The sequence below is a fragment of the Tyto alba genome, unplaced genomic scaffold (assembly GCF_018691265.1).
Source record: "Tyto alba isolate M040663 unplaced genomic scaffold, T.alba_DEE_v4.0 Super-Scaffold_13, whole genome shotgun sequence".
Classification (NCBI taxonomy): domain Eukaryota; kingdom Metazoa; phylum Chordata; class Aves; order Strigiformes; family Tytonidae; genus Tyto; species Tyto alba.
The window spans coordinates 29,099,903-29,122,801 of record NW_024881275.1 but is presented as its reverse complement, the minus strand read 5'-3'; the positions used below and the strand labels follow the sequence as shown (position 1 = coordinate 29,122,801).

General features: G+C 40.7%; 1 protein-coding gene across 6 annotated transcripts in view; it reads left to right on the top strand.

The window, feature by feature from the left end:
* Positions 1-21,165, top strand: part of TJP2 (tight junction protein 2) — a 70,203-nt gene extending 49,038 nt beyond the window's left edge. For all 6 annotated transcript variants that reach the window (XM_042787675.1, XM_042787678.1, XM_042787677.1 and 3 more), the window contains 18 exons: positions 4,585-4,688; positions 4,836-4,989; positions 6,010-6,118; positions 6,231-6,370; positions 6,894-6,960; positions 8,884-9,034; positions 9,787-9,895; positions 10,831-11,041; positions 12,344-12,531; positions 13,638-13,733; positions 13,839-13,918; positions 15,013-15,223; positions 15,643-15,743; positions 16,128-16,340; positions 16,690-16,800; positions 17,769-18,107; positions 18,537-18,622; positions 20,256-21,165. In XM_042787675.1, coding sequence (XP_042643609.1) covers positions 4,585-4,688; positions 4,836-4,989; positions 6,010-6,118; positions 6,231-6,370; positions 6,894-6,960; positions 8,884-9,034; positions 9,787-9,895; positions 10,831-11,041; positions 12,344-12,531; positions 13,638-13,733; positions 13,839-13,918; positions 15,013-15,223; positions 15,643-15,743; positions 16,128-16,340; positions 16,690-16,800; positions 17,769-18,107; positions 18,537-18,622; positions 20,256-20,424 — 2,639 coding nt within the window. In that variant the 3' untranslated portion in view covers positions 20,425-21,165. The remainder of the gene's footprint in view (positions 1-4,584; positions 4,689-4,835; positions 4,990-6,009; positions 6,119-6,230; positions 6,371-6,893; positions 6,961-8,883; positions 9,035-9,786; positions 9,896-10,830; positions 11,042-12,343; positions 12,532-13,637; positions 13,734-13,838; positions 13,919-15,012; positions 15,224-15,642; positions 15,744-16,127; positions 16,341-16,689; positions 16,801-17,768; positions 18,108-18,536; positions 18,623-20,255) is intronic.
* The last annotated feature ends 1,734 nt before the right edge of the window (positions 21,166-22,899 follow it).

The following is a 22,899-nucleotide window of genomic DNA, read 5'->3' as shown; positions in this document are numbered from 1 at the left end:
TGAGATTAGGTTGTGCGTTCTTTTCTGCTTGGGTTTTTTGGGGAGGGTGATGGTGGTGGTGTATTGGTTTGTGGTGGTTTTGCGAGTTGTTGCTTTTTCCTAATTTGTCCTGCTGTGATTATTAAGAATTTTCTGCTCGTGTAAGCTTTGTATGCAGGAGCTAACCTCCTTTTTCACTGAATCTGGCAAGGATCCCTTTCCCTCCTTCCTCTTCTTCCCCTGAATATAATGTTTCCACTTGTAAAGATAACACAGATAGCTATACAAATGAGGAGAAACTTAAGGTGTCTTTGTTAAGTTTTAAATGTAGCTAGTAATTCCGTAATGATTTCTGCCATGCATGTGGATACTTTGCAGACTCACTCAAAGGGGGTGATCTTTTCAAAGCAGATAAAACATGCACATCCTAGAACAACAGAAAAGGAAAGAAACTGTTAAGATTGTCGTCTTTCTTTTTAAGTAGCGAATATACTGATCCAAGTAATTTGGCTTGGAGGGAAAAAAAAAGAAAAAATCATTTGCCTGAAACAACTGAGACACGTACCAGTGTATAGATAGGACAGGGTCAGCATGCAGCAACTGGTAAAAAAACAGCTCTTCCCTTAGTTCTTTTCAACCCTTATCCCTCTCTACACCATGAAAAATATGATAGAGACAGTCTAGTCCAGCACATTAATAAACACCTCCAGAACAAAGGCATTGTTTTGCTCTTGAAGGTGCAGACTAATCATCCTCTGTGATTGTTTTTGGACTGCTGTTTGTTCTTACTGTGGTGACAGCACAGAAATAGAATCATAGATTCACAGAATGTTTTGGGTTGGAAGGGAACTTAAAGACCATCTAGTTCCAACCCCCCTGCCATGGGCAGAGACAACTTCTACTAGACAAGGTTGTTCAAAGCCCCATCCAACCTGGCCTTGAACACTTCCAGGGAGGGGGATAGCCACAGCTCTGGGCAACCTGTTCCAGTGCTTCACCACTCTCACATTAAAGAATTTCTTCCTTAAATCTAATCTGAATCTACCCTCTTTTAGTTTAAAACCATTACCCCTTGTCCTATCACTAAACTCCCCTATAAACAGTCCCTCCCCATCTTTCTTGTAGGCCCCCATTAGGTACTGGAAGGCCACTGTAAGGTCTCCCAGGAGCCTTCCCTTCTCTGGGCTGAACAACCACAACTCCCTCAGCCTGTCCTCATAAGGGAGGTGCTCCAGCCCATGATTATCTTTGTGGTCTCCTCTGGACCCTCTCCAGCAGGTCCATGCCCTTCTTGTGTTGGGGGCCCAAGAGCTGAACACAGTACTCCAGGTGGGGTCTCCCAAGAGCAGAGAGAGAGAATCACCAGGAGAAGCTGGCCACACTTCTCTTGATGCAGCCCAGGATGTGGTTGGCTTTCTGGGCTGCGAGCACACGTTGCTGGCTCACAGTCACTTTTTGATCTAATAATATCCCCCAAGTCCTTCTCCACAGGGCTGCTCTCAGTCCACTCATTGCCCAGCCTGTATTTGTGCTTGGGATTGCCCCAATACACGTGCAGGACCTGGCACTTGGCCTTGTTGAACTTCATGAGGTTTCCACGGGCCCACCTCTCAAACCTGTTAAGGTCCCTCTGGATGGCATCCTTCCCTCTAGCATGTCAACCACACCACCCAGCTTGGTGTCATTGGCAAACTTGCTGAGGGTACACTCAATCCCACTGTCCATGTCCACAGCAAAGACGTTAAACAGCACTGGTCCCAATGCCACTCACTCATCACTGCTCTCCACTTGGACATTGAGTCATTGACTGCAACTCTCTGAGTGCAACAATCTAGCCAGTTCCTTATCTGCCAAGTGGTCCACCCATCAAATCCATGTCTCTACAATTTAGAGACAAGGATGTTGTGCGAGACAGTGTCAAATGCTTTGTACAAGTCTAGGTATATGATATCAGTTGGTCTCCCCTTATCTACCAACACTATAAACCCCATCATAGAAGGCCAGCAAACATGTAAGGCATGATTTGCCTTAAGTGAAGCCATGTTGACTGTCACCAGTCACCTCCTTATTTTCCATGTACTCTAGCACAGTTTCCAGGAGGATCTGCTCTGTGATCTTGCCAGGCACGGAGGTGAGACTGGGTGGCCTGTAGTTCCCCGGGTGTTCTTTTTTCCCCCTTTTGAAAAATGGGAGTTATTTTTCCCCTTTTCGAGTCAGCAGGATCTTCAGTTGTCTGCCATGACTTCTCAAATATGATGGATAGTGGCTTAGCCACTTCATCCAGCAGTTCCCCCAGGATCCGGGGATGTATCTCATCAAGTCCCATGGACTTGTGCACCTACAGGTTCCTTAGATTGTATTGAACCTGACGATCTACAGTGGGTGGTTCTTCATTCTCCCTGTCATGGTTTAGGCCTGGTTGGCAGCCAACCACAATGCAGCAGCTCTCTCTCCCTTCCCCTCCGGCAATGAGAAGGTACAGAGAGCCAGGCTTGGGGTTCGAGATAGGACTGGGATGGGGAAAAATCCCCCTTTATGATCACGAGCAAGAGGCAGACTCATTAGGGGAAGAAAAAAAAGAACATACATTTATTACAGACACTAACAACACTTAACAGAGTAGGACAGTGAGAAGCATTGCCACATCTTGAGAACACCTTCCCCCCACCCCTCCCTTCTTCCCGGGCTCAGCTCTGCTCCCGATATCTCTACCTCCTCCCCCAGTGGCGCAGGGGCAGGGAATGGGGGGTGCAGTCAGCGCTGCCACTTCTCTTATCTTCGGTGAGGGGAGTTGTCCGGAACTTGTTCCCCCTGCTCCATCGTGGTCCCCCTCTCACAGGAGACAGTCCTCCACAAATTTTCTACAATATGAGTTCCTCCCATGGGCCGCAGTGTTCCCCACACTGCTTCGTCATGGCTCACCAACTTTTCCTCCCCTCTCCTTTCTTCCTCCATTCCTCCACTGACCTTGGTGTTCACGCAGCTGCAGCAACTCCTCCTCACAAGTCCGACTGCTCGTCACCACGTCCCTTGTTAAATACGTTATCGCAGAGGCGCAGCTGATTGGCTCAATTTTCCAAACAGAAGTGGAGCTGACGTGGAGCTGGGGGAGCTTCGAGAAGCTTCTCACAGGGGGCCACCCCGACAGCCCCCTCCCCTGCAAACTCCACCATTCACTCAACCCAGGACACTCCCAGTCTCTGCCTTTGCCTTCTGTGACTTGGACAGTGTGGCTGGAGCACTGAGGCAAAAAAATCGTTGAGTACCTTAGGCTTTTCCATATCCCAGGTAACTGGGTCTTCTGTTTCCTTCCAGAGAGGCCCCACATTTTCCCTAGTCTTCCTTTTATCACCAACATACCTATAGAAGCTTTTTTTGTTGCCTTTGACATCCCTGGCCAGGTTTAATTCTGTTGGGTCTTTGACCTTCCTAACCTGAACCCTGGCTGCTCAGACAATTTCTTTGTATTCGTCTCAGGCTACCTGCCCTTGCTTCAGCCTTCAGTAGGCTTCCTTTTTGTGTTTGAGCTTGTCCAAGAGTTCCTTGTTCATCCATGCAGGCTCATGGCTTTTTTACCTACCTGCCTTCCTCTTTGTTGGGATACATCACTCCTGATCTTGGAGGAGGTGATCCTTGAACACTAACCAGCTTTCTTGGGCACCCCCTTCCCTCCAAGGCCTCATCCCATGGAACTCTACCAAGCACATCCCCAAAGAGGCTAAAATCTGCTCTCTTGAAGTCCAGGGTAGCAAGCTTGCTTTGTGCCCTTCTTGCTGCCCTAAGGATCTTGAACACCATCATTTCATGGTCACTGCAGCCAAGGCTGCCCTTGAGGTTCACATTCCCCACCAGCCCCTTCTTGTTGGTGAGATCAACATCCAGCATAGCACCTCTCCTCATTGGCTGCTCTATCACCTGGAGAAGGAAGTTATCATCAATGCATTCCAGGAACCTCCTGAATTGCTACTGCCCTGCTGTGTTGTCCCTCCAACAGATATTGGGTTGGTTGAAATCCCCCATGAAGACCAGGGCTTGTGAATGTGAGGCTGCTCCTAGCTGTCTATAGAGGGCCTCATCCGCTCGGTCTTCCTGGTTAAGTGGCCTGTAGCAGACCCCCAGTATAACATCTTCTGTCCTTGCCTTCCCTTTAATCCTGGCCCACAAGCTCCACATTGGCTCCTCATCCATACCCAGGCAGAGCTCCATGCATTCCAGCTAGTCATTGACATAGAGGGTGACACCCACCCCTCATCTCCACTGCCTGTCCTTCCTAAAGAGCATATATCCTTCCTTGCCAGCACTCCAGTCACAGGAGGCATCCCACCGTGTCTCCGTGATACCAGTAAGATCATAGACATGCACGTCTCCAGCTCCTCTTGTTTATTCCCCATGTGACATGTGTTTGCATAGAGGCATTTACGTTGGGCCCCTGATGAAGCTGACTTACTGGGTAGTTAACCTAGGGTTAAATGCTTTTATTAGGTCTGCATGTTTTTTTCTTTTCTCATAGTGTAATGGGGTGTGCTGCATTTATACTGTGTAGTTTTAAAAAAGTCCATCCTTGCTCATCTTCTAAGATACAGTGGATTATTTCCCTGATTCCAGAATATGGACTCCGTCTTGGAAGTCAGATCTTCATAAAAGAAATGACCCGTACTGGCCTAGCAACCAAAGATGGCAACCTTCATGAAGGGGATATCATTCTCAAGGTCTGTTCTGGTTATACTGCTAGCAGTTTAGTAGGCACTTGTTATAGTGGTTAGTCTGAACTAAGTCATGTTACTGTCAAGTTCACTATTAAACTTGAGCACAATAGGGACGTGTTTGTTTATTTATTGTTGCCTTTTTATGTCCAGATCAATGGTACAGTGACAGAGAACATGTCTTTAGCTGATGCCCGAAAATTGATTGAGAAGTCACGGGGGAAGCTCCAGCTGGTTGTCCTTAGGGACAGAAAGCAGACACTGCTCAACATTCCTTCTTTGAACGACAGTGACTCAGAAATGGATGGTGAGGTTCAATGTGGATGAAAGTTCTGGTCTCTGCAGAGACAGAACGGAGCTTAAAGTGTTTTGCTGTGGTACTAAGTTCTTTAAAAAACAAAACAAAACCAAAATAAACACAAACCTAAGTAATAGCCAATTAAACATCAAACCTACTTCCTTTAAGTGAAAGATTAATTTTGTAGCAATCATACAATTAGATTTTACACAGGGGCAGGGATAGAAGAAGCAATGTTGTTCTGACAAAATCAATCTTAATTCTCAGAACAAGCAAGTCAGTTGCTTTAATAAAAGACTTCAGTTTTAAAACAAATGGATTGGACTGGTCTCTCTTTCTGAGGGCATTAACATTCATGACAGCATTCAGCAGGACAGGACAAATGTTAGGACAAGATGAAATAAAAGTCCTCCTGGACAAGTGGCTTCTATTTTCAGTATCTATTCTGTACAAATGATCTATCTCACAGTGTATGAGCTATATCTCTCAACATAATCTTGCTTTGGGAAGGGCTCAGGATTTTTCAGGGAGCAGGATGTTACATTATTTAGTGGAAGATATTTGCTTCTCTGATGTCAGAATACTGGGTGCAACTATTCCTAGGTTTTACTGTGAAGACTGAAATATGGTTCAAGTCTGAGGGCTGCTCTGTTTCTTTTGTCACTGAGAAGCAATGATGTGAGGACTGTTAATGTGAAGTTGGTCTTCTGCTTGGGAACCTCCATCAAACCTCAAATAAAGGGCTTCTAACACTAGTTAATGAGTCTATGTATGCTCAAAGTAGTTGTGTGATGTGTTTCCTAAAGGTTGTGTAAAACCTTCCTGAAATATTTTTTAGGGATGAGGGTGTGGAAGCACTAAAAGGCATACAGCACTTTTTGAACCCTAGTCAAATCCAACTTGGAATCAGAGTAGGCTTAAAGGTTCAGTATATTTTACATGTGAAAGCTTTGTAAATAAATGTGGCGATCAGGTGTGCAGATAATTTAAGTAAATCCTGTATTTCTTGCTTTGCTGATCTTTATACAGACATTTCTGAGATAGAGTCAAACAGATCATTCTCCCCTCAAGATGACAGATTACATCATTCTGATCTAGATTCACATTCATCCAATGAAAAGCTGAAAGAGAAACCGAAGTAAGAAATAGTCTTTTCTAGTCCATTTTTCTAATGCTTGTTAAAGAAAATCTTAAAACACATGGCATTCTTATCTGATTTCACTACACGTTTGGTTTTTTTTTTTTATTAGTGCAAAAGATGATCCATCCAGTAGGATGTCCAGGATGGGAGCAACGCCTACACCGTTCAAATCGACTGGTGACATTGCTACTCCTACCGTTACAGTTGTAGACACAAACAAAGAACTGAAGTACCAAGATGACCCATCAGGTCAGAGTTTGAAGTTTTTGGTTGCGCTTTTTTTTGCCTGGCCACAGAATGTCTACCCCCCCCAATCATGTTGGCATATCTAGTATGCTCTTCATGTCAACCCCATCCTGACACACCAAGAAGTCATCTGTCTTTGCTTTGTGGTGCAGAGAGAGAAGAGACACCTGAGAGTACTTGGAGGCAGTTGGTTATTAGAATCACCAGCTCAAAAAGCAAGTAATCTCCTAGAGCATCTACTGTAGCCTATTGCCCTAAGCAGCCATATGAAGTTATTCCTAAAATTTGGAATTTTTTTTTTTAAGGCTTGCCTGAAAGTTGTGTATCCTTCCCTTGACATTTTTGTTCTTTTTCAATAATTAAAAAAAAAGGGAAGTAAATCAGTCAGTTCTAGTAAAAAAGATGCTTGATATTTATATCTGTACTGATCTTTGGCATGGAGGGTTTTGATTGCTGATAGCTAAAAATTACTGCCATGTATAACTTTTTTAATAGTTCAGTAACATTCATTGATTTTTACATATAGTGTCTCAGCCAAAAGCAGTTACAAGAACAACTCTTAAACCCAGCCCTGAAGATGAAGCAATATATGGGTAAGGTGGCACTTCCTGTGTTCTTTTGCATTCAGTGTTCTTCCAGTGACCTGTATGTGGTTCTTGGTTGCTCATTTGTAGTGATACTCCCTTTATAGCTTAATGCGAAGAAGAGATGGCATGGCTTCTATTAGAGTTAGACTTAGTTTTAGAAGTATCCACCTAGAAGGTATAGACTTGCCTTCTACCTGGAAGGTATAGAACACACTGTGTTCCTGGGCTTGCATGGGAACATACACAATGGTACATTTTTTATGTTTTTATTCTGCTTTATTTGGTACTTTGAGATAGCATTTTAAGTACTGTGTCTCCCTGTGGCAAGAAAGACATTGACACACTGGAGCGAGTATAAGCAGTCAGTGGCTGCAGCATTAAGACATATGAGAAAAGACCGAGAAAGCTGGGTTTGTTAAGCCTGGAGAAGAGAGGACTGAAGGGACATCTTATTACTGTCTGAAATGACCTAATGAGTAGTTGGTGTAGAGAAAACAGAGCCATACTCTTCTCAGAGGGGTACAGTGGTAGAATGAAGAGCAAGGGACACAAATGGGAACACAGGAAATTCTGACTTGTTATAAAGAAAACTTTTTATTATGAGGGTGGTTATCCACTGGAACAGCTCTCCCTTCTAGGTTGTGGTATCTGCCGCCAGAACTACCCAAAAATATAACTGGTCAAGGCTCTGAACAACCTACTTTGAGTAGAGGGCCATTGTAACCTGTGCAATTCTATGGAAATGTATTTTACACATCTTCCATTATTTTCCGTGATAACCCTCCCCTTCCCTGCAATATTAAGATACAAAGAAAATGTCCTTTATTTAATTTGTTAACAAGCTTGTTGAAAGACAAGCCAAACGTGTGTTCCTATGTAGTCTGTATCGTGGTTCTAGTCTCAGCTTAGAAATGAACAAAATATTGCTTCCAAAGTTTATTTTTGTGGAGGTTATTTGTTTATTTTTGTAAGTGGTCAAATGGAACCTGGTACTGTTGATTCTTTAACAATTAAGATACTAAAAGTTGCAAGCTGTATTATTAGGAAGTCAGTTTACATGATTTCTTTTGAGAGTTTCCAAATACAGACAGGAGCACTGAGATTGTAAAGAGAAGACTAAGGATAAGGATTTTAAGATATTCTGTAGCTTGGAGTATTTTCTCAAATGGGTTCTCAGATCTTTTCTGGGTTGGACTCTGCATCTGTTGTCACTGCTGTACAAATTAATCAAGTTATTTTGGCAAAGGGGAATTTATAATACAGGCTTAGGGTATTACTGAGAAAGGCTGACAGATGAGTACTGTCCTCTGTGTTGGAAGGTCACTCAGCCATACAGCTTTTCTGACAGCAAAAAAAGCTGAAACTAGTCCTGTAACCTCTCCCACTGCAGTATGAAAGGACTGATTGTTAACATACCAGTAGACTATACTTGGAAATATTTCTCATTACAGAAACACTTGAAGACTTCTGTCTAACAAACATATTAAACTGCAAAGAAAATAGATATAAATTTAATTCATATGACAGTTCTTAAGCATATAGAGGAAAAAACAATGAGTATAATTACTTATAAGTCAGGTTGTTTGCACAAAAAACCCAACTGCTCATCTGAGAGAGGATCCAATAGGTAGGGAACTATTTTGGGACTTCAAGAACAGGGCGTTGTTTTCATTCTCTGTCGAGTCTGTATATGCCACTTAGTCACTCTTCCTAGTTCAGCTTCCATTCTGAAAATGCAAATTCTCTGCTTCCTTCCCTTATTGAAGAGTTACCTGGGTAAATACAGCCTACATAGTGAAAGAAAGGGGCTAAGAATATTATTAATTTGATTTTATTGAAAGAGTTGCAATTTTTTTCTCTTGACAACTTGTTATTGTCATATGCTTAACATCTGGCCTTGTTTCCATTTTCTGAATGTAAATCTTGTAGTCCTAATACCAAAATGGTGAGGTTCAAGAAAGGGGACAGCGTGGGTCTACGACTGGCTGGTGGAAATGATGTAGGGATATTTATTGCTGGAATTCAAGAAGGCACCTCAGCTGATCAGGAGGGACTGCAGGAAGGAGATCAGATTCTTAAGGTATGAGTATAAGTATGTGTCCCTGAAATGCAAATCACTTTTATATTTTTTTTTGTTTACTGCTCAGTGGAAGTATGGAAGAAATTCTGATCTTAGGAAGTCAAGTTATTGCTTTGGAAGTGTGTATGCGTGGTAGAGGGATCTTACTGAAATAAGTTTTTGAAGGAGAATTGTTTATCGAGCTTCAGTTTATTTAAGATTTTGTGGAAGGATAGGTAGGAGAAATACTAATCAAGAAAAATGCCTCAAGAAGGGAGAATAAATTTTCTGTACAATGCTTCTTCTTAGTCTTGGTGGGGGAAAAAATTGAGGCCAACATATTTTTCTTCTTTCATCTTTCTCCAGTTTCCTTGGATAACAGTGATTTATTTTTCCAGTTTCTGAATTATATCATCTATGCCATTTTGTCCTCTTATCTTCCTTTTTTTCTGAAAACTCAAATAGGAGGCTAATACAATTTTCTCTTCTGCCTCTTTCCTCTTGTGATAGTCTTGATTTTCAAGGCCTTTTGGAGCCTGTTAAAGTAGAGGAAACAATCTAGCAGTACACATCCAGGACCTTGTTATTTCAGAAAGATTACTGTTAATGACTGGAAAAAAATATTCCTTATGGCAACAGACATCCATATTGACTTTAAAATAAAAAGTATAATAGGGGAAGAGAATATCTAGTTTTTTTTTTAGATGAAACAAAAATTTCTGGTTATTCCTTTTATTGTTGATTTTTTTTTTTTTTTTTTTTTTTGTACACAGGTAAACACTCAAGACTTCAGGGGCATTGTTCGGGAAGATGCTGTTTTGTATCTCTTAGAAATTCCCAAAGGTGAAACAGTGACAATTTTGGCTCAAAGCAAATATGAAGGTAGGTGCTGTGAACAAAATGTCTTTATATCCATGAAGCTTTTAAGCTCTGTTTTGTCAGTGGAACCACAAATAATCAAAATGTCTTTATATCCATGAAGCTTTTAAGCTCTGTTTTGTCAGTGGAACCACAAATAATCTGTCTTGCACTTTTTCTCAATAGTATTTCAGTTAACCTCCTTTTCAGTAGTTTAGAAGATGGTTGTATTCCATACCACAAGGTCAACAGACGTGCGTTGTGAACAAAATGTCTTTATATCCATGAAGCTTTTAAGCTCTGTTTTGTCAGTGGAACCACAAATAATCTGTCTTGCACTTTTTCTCGATAGTATTTCAGTTAACCTCCTTTTCAGTAGTTTAGAAGATGGTTGTATTCCATACCACAAGGTCAACAGACGTGCGTATGTGGTATGTTTTTCAGAGCACTTCTCCATCTCTTTCCGTATTAGCAAATAGCCTATCTCTCAATCCTGAAGAGTGGCAATGTGCTGCTTGTTCCTACTGTTATTTCTGTCTGCAGCAGCGAGCCCAAGATCTGCTGTTAGCATACCTTTTCTGCTGTGCCTTGGCAGTCATAAGGGGTTCAGTCAGATAGCAGCAAATGGGCAGTTTTACTGATGAGCAGTCAAGGAACAGTCAAGCAGAGCCTCTTGTTTTCCTGTTGAAGACACAGCCTGCTGTAATATTGAAGAACCATCGCTGCCTTTTGCTTTGGGAAGGTGCAAGTACCTCCTTCCCTCAGAGCTGTACGGGTTGTATGTGTACAAGTATAGAACACCTTTGATAATGTGTGTGTAGGGCAGTGGATGTGAAGGCTGTTTTTTTTGCATCTTGCTGAGTGGAGGGAAAGAATTTCACAGCTGTCCTCTAGAATGACAGCTTAATCTTTCTTTCAAGTGTAAAAAATTATCAACTGAAGGGGAGTTCTTGTTTTAGTGTACAGAGACATCATGGCCTGTGGCAGAGGAGATTCATTCTTCATCAGGAGCCACTTTGAGTGTGAAAAAGAGTCACCACAGAGCCTGGCATTCACCAGAGGGGAGATCTTTAGAGTAGTTGATACACTGTATGATGGAAAACTGGGAAACTGGCTGGCTGTGCGCATTGGAAATGATCTGGAAAAGGGCCTCATTCCAAATAAGAGCAGGTAAGGTGGCATCCTGTCTTCCTACTCATAATTAGAAGTGAAAATTTGGGTTTTTTCCAAATGATTTTTGATTCCTATATCATACCTTCCTTCCTTTTTTTTTTTTCTTACAAGAATGAATAAATTGTTTTGTCTTTACTTTCACAACAATTGTGCCTGTAAAACTGTAGATTTTAGAACCATTATGCAAGGAGATGATAAGAGAGGATGGTGTTACCTACATACTAGATCAGGTATTTGCAACGCAAACCTAAAGCTCCTGTCTCAGCAATCAAACAGACTTTGAGATCCAGCTGCTTCCGTTCTTCGTCTAGAAAATGGGTGGAGATTCCTATTTTTGCCTTTTTTCCCCCTTTCTTCTTCTCTCTGTCCCCAACCAAATCAAATCAAGCTAAACAAACAAACAAACAAAATAACAAAAAAAACATACACCTTAGGAAGCTCATGACTGAGTGCAGGAATATTCTGATGATTAATCTTTTAAATGAGCCTCAGTGCTTGAATTTCTGTTGTATATCCTTACAGAAAATGTTTCAAGAATTTATTCCAAGGCTGATATTTCTTAATAGCTGTAGTCCTTATTTTTGTGTGAAATACTGAGTGAACCACAGCAATGTTTTTTGCTTAAATATGCTTTCCTAGTCAAAATTTGTGTGAGGTAACAGTAAGTGTTCAAATGTATACAATGAGTAAAAGTATTAAAATTCATCAGCAAAAAAATCAGGGTATTTTTAGATTGTAGCTTTTAAGTTCTTGAGCATGGCTATGATTTTAAAGTGGAGGAAAAAAGCTCACAATAGTGTGGTACAGAAGTTCCTGAAATGTGCTAGAAGGAGGCTCCCTTGCCTCTTTCCTGGTTTTAGTACATTCTGTCCTCTCTATTAATTGATCTGACCAAACCAGCCTTTGTTTCTATGCTGTAGTGACTTAACATATAAGGCCTAATTGAGAAGAGAATAGTGACAGTAATTTCTTAGGCCTTCCTTCAGTTCTGAGTTGCACTCTCTCACCACCTCTTTGCAGTTGTATTCTTTTCTTTATACTTGTGAAAGTTACCACTTTCCAAACCTGAGGACTCATTTCTGCCCAGCAATCTTGTAGCAGTGATGAGTTAGAGCATTGTTCTGACGCTGTGCTTGCTCCAAGGCAGAAGAAACTGGACCTCTCTGTTCTTTCCTCCACTCGTGGCCATCTATCTGGCAAATTACCTGTTGAAAATTCAAAATCCATTGTTCTTCAGTGAAAGCACCTTTACCCTCTTAAACAGTTCTGTGCAAATGAACTCTGTGCTTTCTCTGTCAGAGCTGAGCAGATGGCCAGCGTTCAAAATGCCCAAAAAGATGGCTCAAGCGATAGGGCAGACTTCTGGAGAACACGTGGCCAGCGATCTGGTGTGAAGAAAAATCTGAGGAAAAGTCGTGAAGACCTTACAGCTATTGTGTCTGTGAGCACAAAATTCCCAGCTTATGAGCGAGTTCAGTTGCGTGAGGGTAAGTGAGACTGCTGTGAGCCACCTGCCCACTTATTGCTGGCTCATTTAGTGTCCAAATGTTTGGTCAGCTAAGTAAGTGATTTTGAACAACCTGGCTTCAGTGTTAAATTTGAGCAACAGGAAGGGATATTTTTCTCAGAATGCAAATTTCTGGATGCTATTAACTAGTCTAAGACAAAAAGTTTTTTGTGTTTTTAGACAGCTGCTGTTCTCCTATGCCTCCAGATTACACGTGCCAATTTCAAGGTTTAAAATGAAAAAAGGAACACACAAGCAGGGTTTTCTTGTTTCCTCAGCTTCCCCTTGGCTAGCTCTGAAAGTACAATTATGGGCCTGAGATCAATCACAATCTTTAGCTTGCTCATAAATACCACATTAACATTACCTTGAGAGCAAATAAAACCCAATCATTTTCAACAGATTGTCCAAATGTGATCAGGGTTGATGTGATCAGCCACCTCTGTGACTCTAAATTGCCTATATATACTAGTCATGTTGAACAAGTGAAGGGAATTTTCTGGGTATTCACACATGACAATATTATGGAACAAAACAAATAGTAACAAGTATTTTAAAGGACCTCCCAGATGTCAAGGTGGAAACTAGAATGGTATTCCCCCATTAACTTATGAAGACCGTGTTTGCGCTTGGTTTGACATAAGCATAACAAAATTTTGTGATTTTGTATTTTTTTGCTTTGTCAAGTTGCCCTACAGTTGGTTTAGCATTTGTATCTTTATTCACACAAAACACACTGGGTCAGGGTTCAAGCTCTTTCTGCTGGATGGAAGGATTACTGAAGATCTGCTGTATGTTTTCTGAATATAGAATCCTCTCAGTACATCTTCATTAGATGGAACAAGGAAGCTGTTAAATTAATACGATCTCTTTTGCTTTCTCAGCTGTTAAAAATGGCTTCCTGTATGAGTTAACGCTGTTGCACAAACTTTTGAGAAATAAAATTTTAAAAATACATTTTTTAACATCTTCAACTTATTCAAAATCTTGCATAGTAATTGAGGATCTTGTCTTGTTTTATATATTCACTTATATATAAAACCCATCTTACCAGACTTATCTTTTCTCCAAATATTTTTCTTTCAGCTGGTTTTAAGAGACCTGTGGTGATATTTGGCCCTATTGCAGATGTTGCTATGGAGAAGTTGTCAAATGATTTACCTCACCTGTACCAGACAGCAAGTAAGTTGTCCTCCTAGCTTACTTGTCGTTCTTGACTGAGAGAATGTATAACAATAATCACAGCTGCCTGGCCACTCTAGATAAGCTAAAATGTTGTCTTTGCAGAGACAGAACCCAGAGACGCAGGTTCAGAGAAGTCAACTGGGGTAGTGCGCTTGAACACTGTGAGGCAAATCATTGAGCAGGTAGAGTATTTCTCTGTGAAAATGGCTTACACTCAAAGGCATGTTGTTTGACTTGTTTGCTCCTAAAATTTGCAGTGTCCTCGAATCTTCATTGTATCTATTTCTGCAATAAGCAGACTTGGCTTAATGATAGGGCTGTTTAGAAATTGTTCAACAACAATTTTTATAATTTTGATAGCTGTCCTCCAAGTGGGAGAGTGAACCTGGTATTTGAAATTAAATTCTCCTTTATTAGTCAATTCTAAATTTGTACAGAGGGTCATCTGTGTTTTACTATATGCTTTCTGAATTTGCCACGGGGGCTTTACTTTTCATGCAGTTCTCTACTTGCTCTTACTGTCATCAGAAACAACATTTTGGATTGCTTCAGTTACTACTATTAGAACTACTATTAGAACTGAACAGACAGTGACTGTGATAGCAAAGTGGCATCTACTGAGACTGCATTGACTCTTTTTATAATACAGTTTAGAGATTAAGTAAATAGGTGGTAATCAAGAAGATTAAAACACTTAAGCAAAAAGAATGTACTCCGAAGCATATTGCGATAAGACAGATAAAATCTATGCCAGAGGAGTTAGAATGTCACACAGAAGTTTGTTCAGAGCTCAGGCCCCACTGAAGCACACATTTGATAATCCCATTCATCTTTACACTAGAAGTAGCTAAGAAAGAATATATTAAATGAAAAAAGTGAGATTTGCCTCAGCTAGTAAGTGTAGATAAAAGCTCACAGGTAGCACCTAGGACAGTTGTAGTAGTGGAAGCTGTGGTGGGGGCAGGTAGAAAGAAAAACTAGTTAACTTTCACTACCTATTTAAAAAAAAAAAAAAAGTGGAATAAGTGCATTTTATATAATGTGAGAGTTAATTAACATAAGAATGTGGACATTCAGGCAAAAGCTGTTTAGAAAAGTGGAGCAGAAAGAAAAAGGCTGCCTGCTGTGGCTTCTGAATGTGATAAAACTGTGGGAAAAAATCCAAATTGTGGTCTTATTTGGGCAAAAATATCCTGGTTTTCCTAGCATACCATGTTCCAACCACCTCCTTTTGTTCCCCACAAGCAGCATACTGACTACACTTTGTTATTAACAGGATAAACATGCTCTATTGGATGTGACTCCTAAAGCAGTGGATCTGCTAAATTATACCCAGTGGTTTCCAATTGTGGTCTTTTTTAACCCTGACAGTAAGCAGGGTGTGAAAACCATGAGACAAAGGCTATGTTCCACATCTAACAAGAGCTCAAGAAAACTTTATGAGCAAGCAAACAAACTGAAGAAAACTTGTTCCCACCTCTTTACAGGTAAGGAAGAATGTATGTCTAACCTGCTTACCAAGAGAGTAGTAGATGTGACTGTGTAAGTCTTGAGACATCCACTTACTACTCTGCATATTAACTCATGCAGGCTGGAACTAAAAGGGTGTGAAGGTTTTTCTCATGAGCAATCACTTCCTTGACTTTTTTTGAAGTTCCTTGTTTTGCCAAGCTCTAATATAATAGAGATTGTGAATCAGTGTTCTGTCGTTAAAAAATAAGTGATTTAATAAGCTTGGGGAATGGAGAAACAACAGAAGAAAAATCCCATGCTTCTGTACATGATGTAAATGAAATGTCTGCTTTACATTCTCATATAACTAAAACAAAAAAGTGTTAAACAGCAAAGAATAATGGATCACATTGCATTTGCTGTGTATATATACTTTTTCCTTTGATTTTTACAGCCACCATCAATTTGAATTCAGCCAATGATAGCTGGTATGGTAGTCTGAAAGATACAATTCAGCAACAGCAAGGAGAAGCAGTATGGGTATCAGAAGGAAAGGTAAGCAGTCAGTCCATACTGTACTAAGCTATACAGATGTCTCAAGATGCCTCTTGCCAGTAAAAAGCTTCCAAAATTTTGTTTCCCAATGCTGGATAGGTTAGACAGGTAGTCAGTTGATGTCTGTCTTGGTAACAAAAAATTACTTACTACTGTTGTTTCTGTTATACTTTGGAGCTTTCACCATTAATGCTGTGGCTAGGCGAGAACGGCGAAGAGGGATAAACTTTTACAGGCCTTTCCTTCGTGATTCTGCGTTAGAGTTTCTTTCAGTTCTGCAAATACATTCTTAAGGAGTTGTTTGGCATGATGATGAGACCTAACTAGACTCTAATTCTTACATATTTAATCTTTGTTCCTTAATTCTCACTGCCTTTTCTCTAGATGGACGGCATGGAAGATGATGCAGATGATCGTATGTCTTACCTTACTGCCATGGGTGCTGACTATTTGAGTTGTGACAGTCGGCTGATCAGTGACCTGGAGGATACAGATGGAGAAGGAGGTGCATACACTGACAATGAACTTGATGAGCCCTTGGACGAACCAAGGATTTCATCTGTTAGCCGGTCCTCTGAACCTGTGCATCATGAGGAGGTAAGATGGTTGGGTTTTCAACAAGACTGTACTTTGGACTTTCTGAAAGCCCTGTATGTTTGACTTTAAAATGAGAGTTTTTTAAACTACACCGTTATCTTACCTCTGATAGTGTTTTAGAGCTGCACTGTGTAGAGCAAAAATAGTAATAACTCTGCCTAACTCTTCTGTAAGTTTCCTGATGATGTCTATTCACCTTGAACTTTGCAATTACATCTGCAGTGACTGTGGTCAGGTTGCTGACAGTCATTTGACTCTTGGTTACTGTTCCCAAAATAGTAAACTTGAGAGAAAAAATGATTCAATTACTGGATACTGCAGTAATTTTATCTCTTATTTTCTTTCATAGAGTTTAAAAAAAATTAGTCCTGAACCAAGGGCTCAGTTGAGAAAAGCTGGTAGCAGGGAGATCCTTAGAGAACCAAGTCCACCTCCAGCATTCAAGCCTGAACCACCTAAGGTAAACTTGTAAAAAAAAATCTGAATAGAGTTGCTCTTTCTGGAGAACTCTCCAGGGTGTGGCACATTAAGAAGGGCAGTTAGGAATGATCAGGGACTAGAAAACATTGTTAGTGTGGAGAGGAGGAATGACTGAAGGTGTTGCAGGATCAAGCAGAGAGGAAAAGGGTAACAGTTCTCTTCAGGTATGTGTGATCTCTATATGCAGTGACAAAGTAGACTCTTTTTTTGTGTCTGCTAACAAATTGAAAGACACTTTTTTAGCTCAGCAAGAACAAATGTAGCCTAATCATCGGGAAAAGTGTATCTGATGGCCGTTATTGTGAAGCACAAAACCAAAATCTATTGCCTCTGAAATCAGTCTTCATTACTAGAAATTGATGTCAACTGTTTATTCAAACCTTGCTCAGGAACGATGTAGGGGAAATAATTATTATATTTGGCCGCCAAACTCTATTTCAGTGATTTCTGATTTTCCTTGATCCCCAAGTCCTTTCTTTATGAGAATGGGTGCCTTCACACACTGCATGTAGTCAAAATACATTCAAGTATGCCTTGACAATAGAGGTTGGGCAGTGTAGGACATGTGTAAGGATAGAGATGGAATAGAAAATGGACTTGGGTCCTGTGCGTTTCTAAACTCCTGGTAGTGATGTTCTACATTAGGTAGTACTGACAGATCATTTGGGAGGCCAGTTTTCTCTGTTCTGTACCTTAATGTGTTGTAGTTTTGGTAGTCCTTAACAAATGGGACAAACAAGTCTAAATGTGCTAGTCTTCTATAGGTTGATGTGTAGCATATGAGTATCTGTTGCAGCATGTCAGATACCTTTCAAGTGTTACTTTGGATGAAGATTGACACTGTTAAATACATAGGCAAAATTATTAATTTCAGATTAAAGCCTTCATTTGAAATGAAAACTACAAAGTTGCTGATGTAAACTTTGTTTGTATGTTTTATACTTCCAGGGAAAGTTACAAAATAAAGAGGATCTATATGACTTCCCCAAGAACTATGACTCCAAATCAAGTAACATTGCTGTCAGCGGTGAGACTTCAACCGTATCAGCTAAAGCAGCACCACCACCTGTTTCTGTGAAACCTGCCTTTGGGCGTCCCATCCTGAGAAACTCTCAGCCAGCGGTTCCACCTGCAGAGGAGGAGGAGGAGGCAAAGTTGGAAGAGGAAGGAAGTGAACAAGAAAATACTCCAAAATCTGTATTGAGGAAAGTAAAAATATTTGAGGAGATGGATCATAAGGCGAGGATGCAAAGAATGCAAGAGCTGCAGGAGGCCCAGAATGCCAGGGTATGTGGAGAGCTGCATTCTTCCCCTGCTGTGCTTTCTAGCATCTAGAACAGCCTGCATCCTGAAAATTAAAATCTTGCCCTTGCATTGTGTTGCTTCTGGAGGTAGAAGTTTGAGAAACCACACATTCAGACATACAATTGTTTGGATTTGGATGTAAAAAGAGGACATATTTTAAGGCTTCCTATTGTAATTATAGAAAGCTGACTTCTAATAATCCTGTTGCTTTTGGCAGTCCGTTTTTTCACAAGTACTTTGAATTACCATTATAGCAAAAGATTATATAATTGTAGGAAGACAAACAAGACCACTTACCAATTTGTGCTTTAATTGTTTGAGATGTAGCTGTGACCTAGTAGATCTACAGTCTAGGATCCCTAATGGGTTGACTTAAGAAGAACAGTTACTTTCTTCTACTTTCTTTTAAAGCTTGAAATAGCCCAGAAGCACCCAGATATTTACGCTGTCCCTGTCAAAACACAGAAGTCGGAACAGAACTGGCCCCAGCCTATGAGGTAAGATGTATCCAGTTTAAAGCATTTTGTCTTGTTTTCTTCACCAGCAGAAGGAAAATGATCTTGCCAGTTTTTATTCATACAATTAATCCTGCATTAGTATATCGCTTTGTTGTTGTGCCTCAAAGACTAATGTAGAGGTGGGGCAAAATTTCATGAAGTCGTCTTGTTTATCAGGTTTATTTTTTTCTTTTAGTTCATTCATAGTATTTGAGTTACCTAGGAAGAAACACTGTATTCTTTTGCTGAAATATTTGCAGAGCCAGTTTTTTGCCTCAGTCAGTATTACCCAGAAGCTTTTACGCATTCATGTCCTCTGATGTCCATTCTTCCTGTGCTAGATACTTGATGACTGTTAGTCTATCCTAACAAATAATTGCTGTTTTAATTACTTAATAACACTTAATTACTTAAATGCTTATTCAGTTACAGAGGTGTTATGTGAGTAGGGAAACTGAGGATGAAACTTGCCTGAGGTGACCCATCAAGTCTCATGAAAATAGTAGTCTTTCATTAAAATTCAGTGAGTTGTGGACTGGTTGACCATTGTGTTATCTTACCCTACATGCTGCATATTTCTGACTTCAGCAGTCACCTATGCAAGAGCTAACACACTGTATGATAGATTTTGTTCTCTGCTCTGCATAAATTTTTCTTGCCTTTTAGTAATACCCAAGAGAAATGGGATTTTTTTGTAGTGAATCAAATCCTTTGATATCACAGTATATAATCTAAAATGCAAAAATGGAAAACATAAGTGATTACTTTCATGTTTTCTTGGTGGGTTCAGAAAAGCACACTTTCTTTTATATAGTCTTGGAAGCTTTCCAGAAGTAGTGAAAAGTAATTGTTAATCACATACGCAGTGTTTTCTTGCTTACATACAGAAATCAGTGCTATTGCCTTTTTATGGGAATGTTAAAGATTCGCCTAGAGGGAGTGTTTAAGCACTGAGGCAATATGAAAAGAGGATAACATCTTCATTTTGTACAACTGGATTGCAAAAATCATGGCTTTTGAAACTCAGGAAATGCCCTTCCTTGGCAGATTTTATTTCTATATATCTGCTTAGTGTCACATTAAATTGTATATTAAAGTGTATAAAGAGCAAATGTGTGGGTTATTTCTGCCCACTTTAAAGGGTAAGAGCCCTAGTTAGAGCCTTGAGTGAGGAGAGAGGCTATCAATTTAAGAAATGTCACATAAGAAGTCTTCAGATTTTGACATAGGAAACGGGGGATGCAAAAGACATGCATAGAAATAATCTGGTGCAAAAACAATTGAGAAAAGTTCAGCAGTGGCTGAAAACCTCTCCGCTCAGGGAATAAAGTGCTGTAAAGCTCTTCATGTGTCTGTGTGCAGAGTTGTTTAATAATTTTTTAATTTGGCATTCATCCAGTAGGTTGAATAGATCACATCTGATCATACTCCAGGTTGATGGAAATAAGATGCCTCTTAGATAGGTTTACCATGGCCATGCATTTGTTTATGGGCTAGAAGGGGTTTCATTTGCTCCGTGTGCCTTTCTAGACTGTACGTGGCCATAAAGACAATACCAAGTATAATTATTTTTCAGCTTTTCAGAATGGAAGTAAACATTACCTGTCTGTGTTTCCCTGTTTCGCTGTGTTAGCTCCAGACCTCCAGAACCCCAGAAACCCCCTATTAGACCTTACCTAGAGAGCCGTGGCAGTTACGGCAGTGATGCGGAGGAGGAGGAGGAGTACCGTCGGCAGCTATCAGACCACTCTAAGAAAGGGTATTATGGACAGCCATCCAGATACAGAGACACAGAATTATAGGCCTGCTAGTATGTGCACATGTAATGCTCTCTTGAGGTTTCTTCCTTCACAGCAAAAGTGGAGCAGTAGTTAGTCTTGAAAAGCTCTATTTTAACTGGGGGTGGTGTTAGCGGGTACGCTATTCAACTTAGACATATCTATATGCTCGAACTGGAAGAGTTCGTTTTTGGGGATATCCTTTTGTTAGCATCTAAGAAAATAAATCACTGTTGCCTGAATGCTGTTGCCTGTTTTATAAGGACCAAATCCTGAAAGTTTGTGTTAATTCTTGGTATTTTCATATTTTAACAGAAAAACTTTTTTCCCTTTTATTAATGCTGCCTTTTTGGACTGTTCTAATGTCTTATGAAAGTATGATCCCAGAGATACACTTCTTAATGCAACAGAACTAAATTTGAAAGTGTATTTGAGGAACAGTAAGTGCCTTTAACAAGAAGCATCTTAAACTGTTTGTTCCGACATCTGATACTTGGTGCAAAGCCATAACACACTAAAAGGGGATTGACTGTTTTACCTATTTTTTTTGTATTAGTTTCATGGTAACAATTTCCCTTGCATGTTATTTTTCTAAGTTCATAGATGCATATGTAATATTTCACAAGTACTGACTGTACATAATAAAGTTGCAATGATCTGGGTTGTTGGAAAAGACCAGAATGTGCTTAAACAATGATGTAGAAATTCCATCATGTATTAAAATTTACACAGACTGCAAATAATAAAGGATATATTCTAGACAAACCTTGTGTATCTTATTTTTCTTTTGAACGGTATTAGTCTTCTAGAGTCTCTGACTTTCATGAGTGTACTTACAGCAGTACACTGCTCAGTTCAGGGTCCCATCTCCTGCTGTTGACATAACTGGGAAACATCACTGTTGATGTTGCTTTCCAGTGTTTTGAACATCGTTTTAAAATTTGTTGTGATTTAAAAAAAAACTGACACAGAACTATGCACTTCCTGCAAGACAATATTCTTTTAAAGTATTAAATTCTGCCTCCCTGTTCCTGCTCTTTATCCTGAATTCTGCTATATAGAATAAAAATTCTTGGGTCACAGAAATTTATTTTTGCTCATGTGACAGAGAAGATGGTTTTCTAATACTCTCTTAAAATGAAAAAGGTGGAATTTTCTCGTTGAAGCAAAGGAATAGATGCATCTCAGATGAGGAAACCTGTGCTGCTCACCATAGATTAAAATTACAGAAAAGAATCATTTAGACTGGAAAAGACAATTAAGGTCATCGAGTCCAACTGTAAATGTAGCAATGCCAAGTCCACCACTACAGCACATCCCGAAGTGCCACACCTACTCATCTTAAACATCTCCAGGGACGGTCACTCAACCACTTCCCTGGGTGGTAGGTTCCAATGCTTGACAACCCCTTAGGTGAGGAAATTTTTCCTAAAATCCAATCTAAGCCTCCCCCGGCGCAACTCGAGGCCGTTTCCTCCCGTCCTGTCGCTTGGTACTTGGCATTACAGACGGACACCCACCTCGCTACAACCTCCTTTCGGGTAGCGGTAGCGGGCAATGCGGCCTCCCCCGAGCCTCCTTGTCCCCACACCAAACCCCGCCAGCTCCCTCAGCCACTCCTCACGGGGCTTGTGCTCTAGACCCTTGGCCAGCTGCGATGCCCTTCTCTGGGCGCGCTCCAGCACCTCAGTGTCCTCCTTGTAGCGCGGGGCCCAAGGCTGAACACGGCACTCGAGGTGCGGCCTCGCCAGCGCCGAGTACGGGGGGACGGTCACTCCCCTGCTCCTGCTGGCCACGCTGTTTCTGATACCAGCCAGGGCGCTACTGGCCTTCTCGGCCACCTGGGCACACTGCCGGCTTGTACTCGGCCGGCTGTTGACCGGCACCCCCGGGTCCTTTTCCGCCGGGCAGCTTTCCAACCGTTCCCCCCCAAGCCTGCAGCGTTGTGTGGGGTTGTGACCCACATGCTGGAAGCGGCGCTGAGCCGTGTTGAACCTCAGACCATCGGCGTCACCCGTCAACCCAGCCTGTCCAAATCCCCCTGCAGAGCCTTCCTTCCCTCAAGCAGATCGACACTCCCACACAGCCTGGTGTCGTCTGCAAACTTACTGGGAGTGCGCCCGATCCCTTCATCCAGATCATTGATAAAGATGTTAATGATACCATTATAAAAATTGGAGTAGTATATATAATTCTATACTATGTTTATATCAAGGTTTTACATTGATATATATTTTAAATATTGATAACTATATTAATTTAATTAAGCCTTTTTTTATTCAGCCAGGGAGAATTTGTTAGCATTAAAACATTTCCTGTTCCAGCTATATGTTTTTAAATGTCGGTTCATCAGTTCTTCAGTGCCACATCTCTTATTTTTGAAATTATTAATTACTGCCTATGTTTGAATGTAGTTTATCGTTTGGTTGTGTAATAAGAAAGCTAAAATATGTGTCATGATCATCAGTTTTTCAGTGTGATTTTACCCACCACAATCCA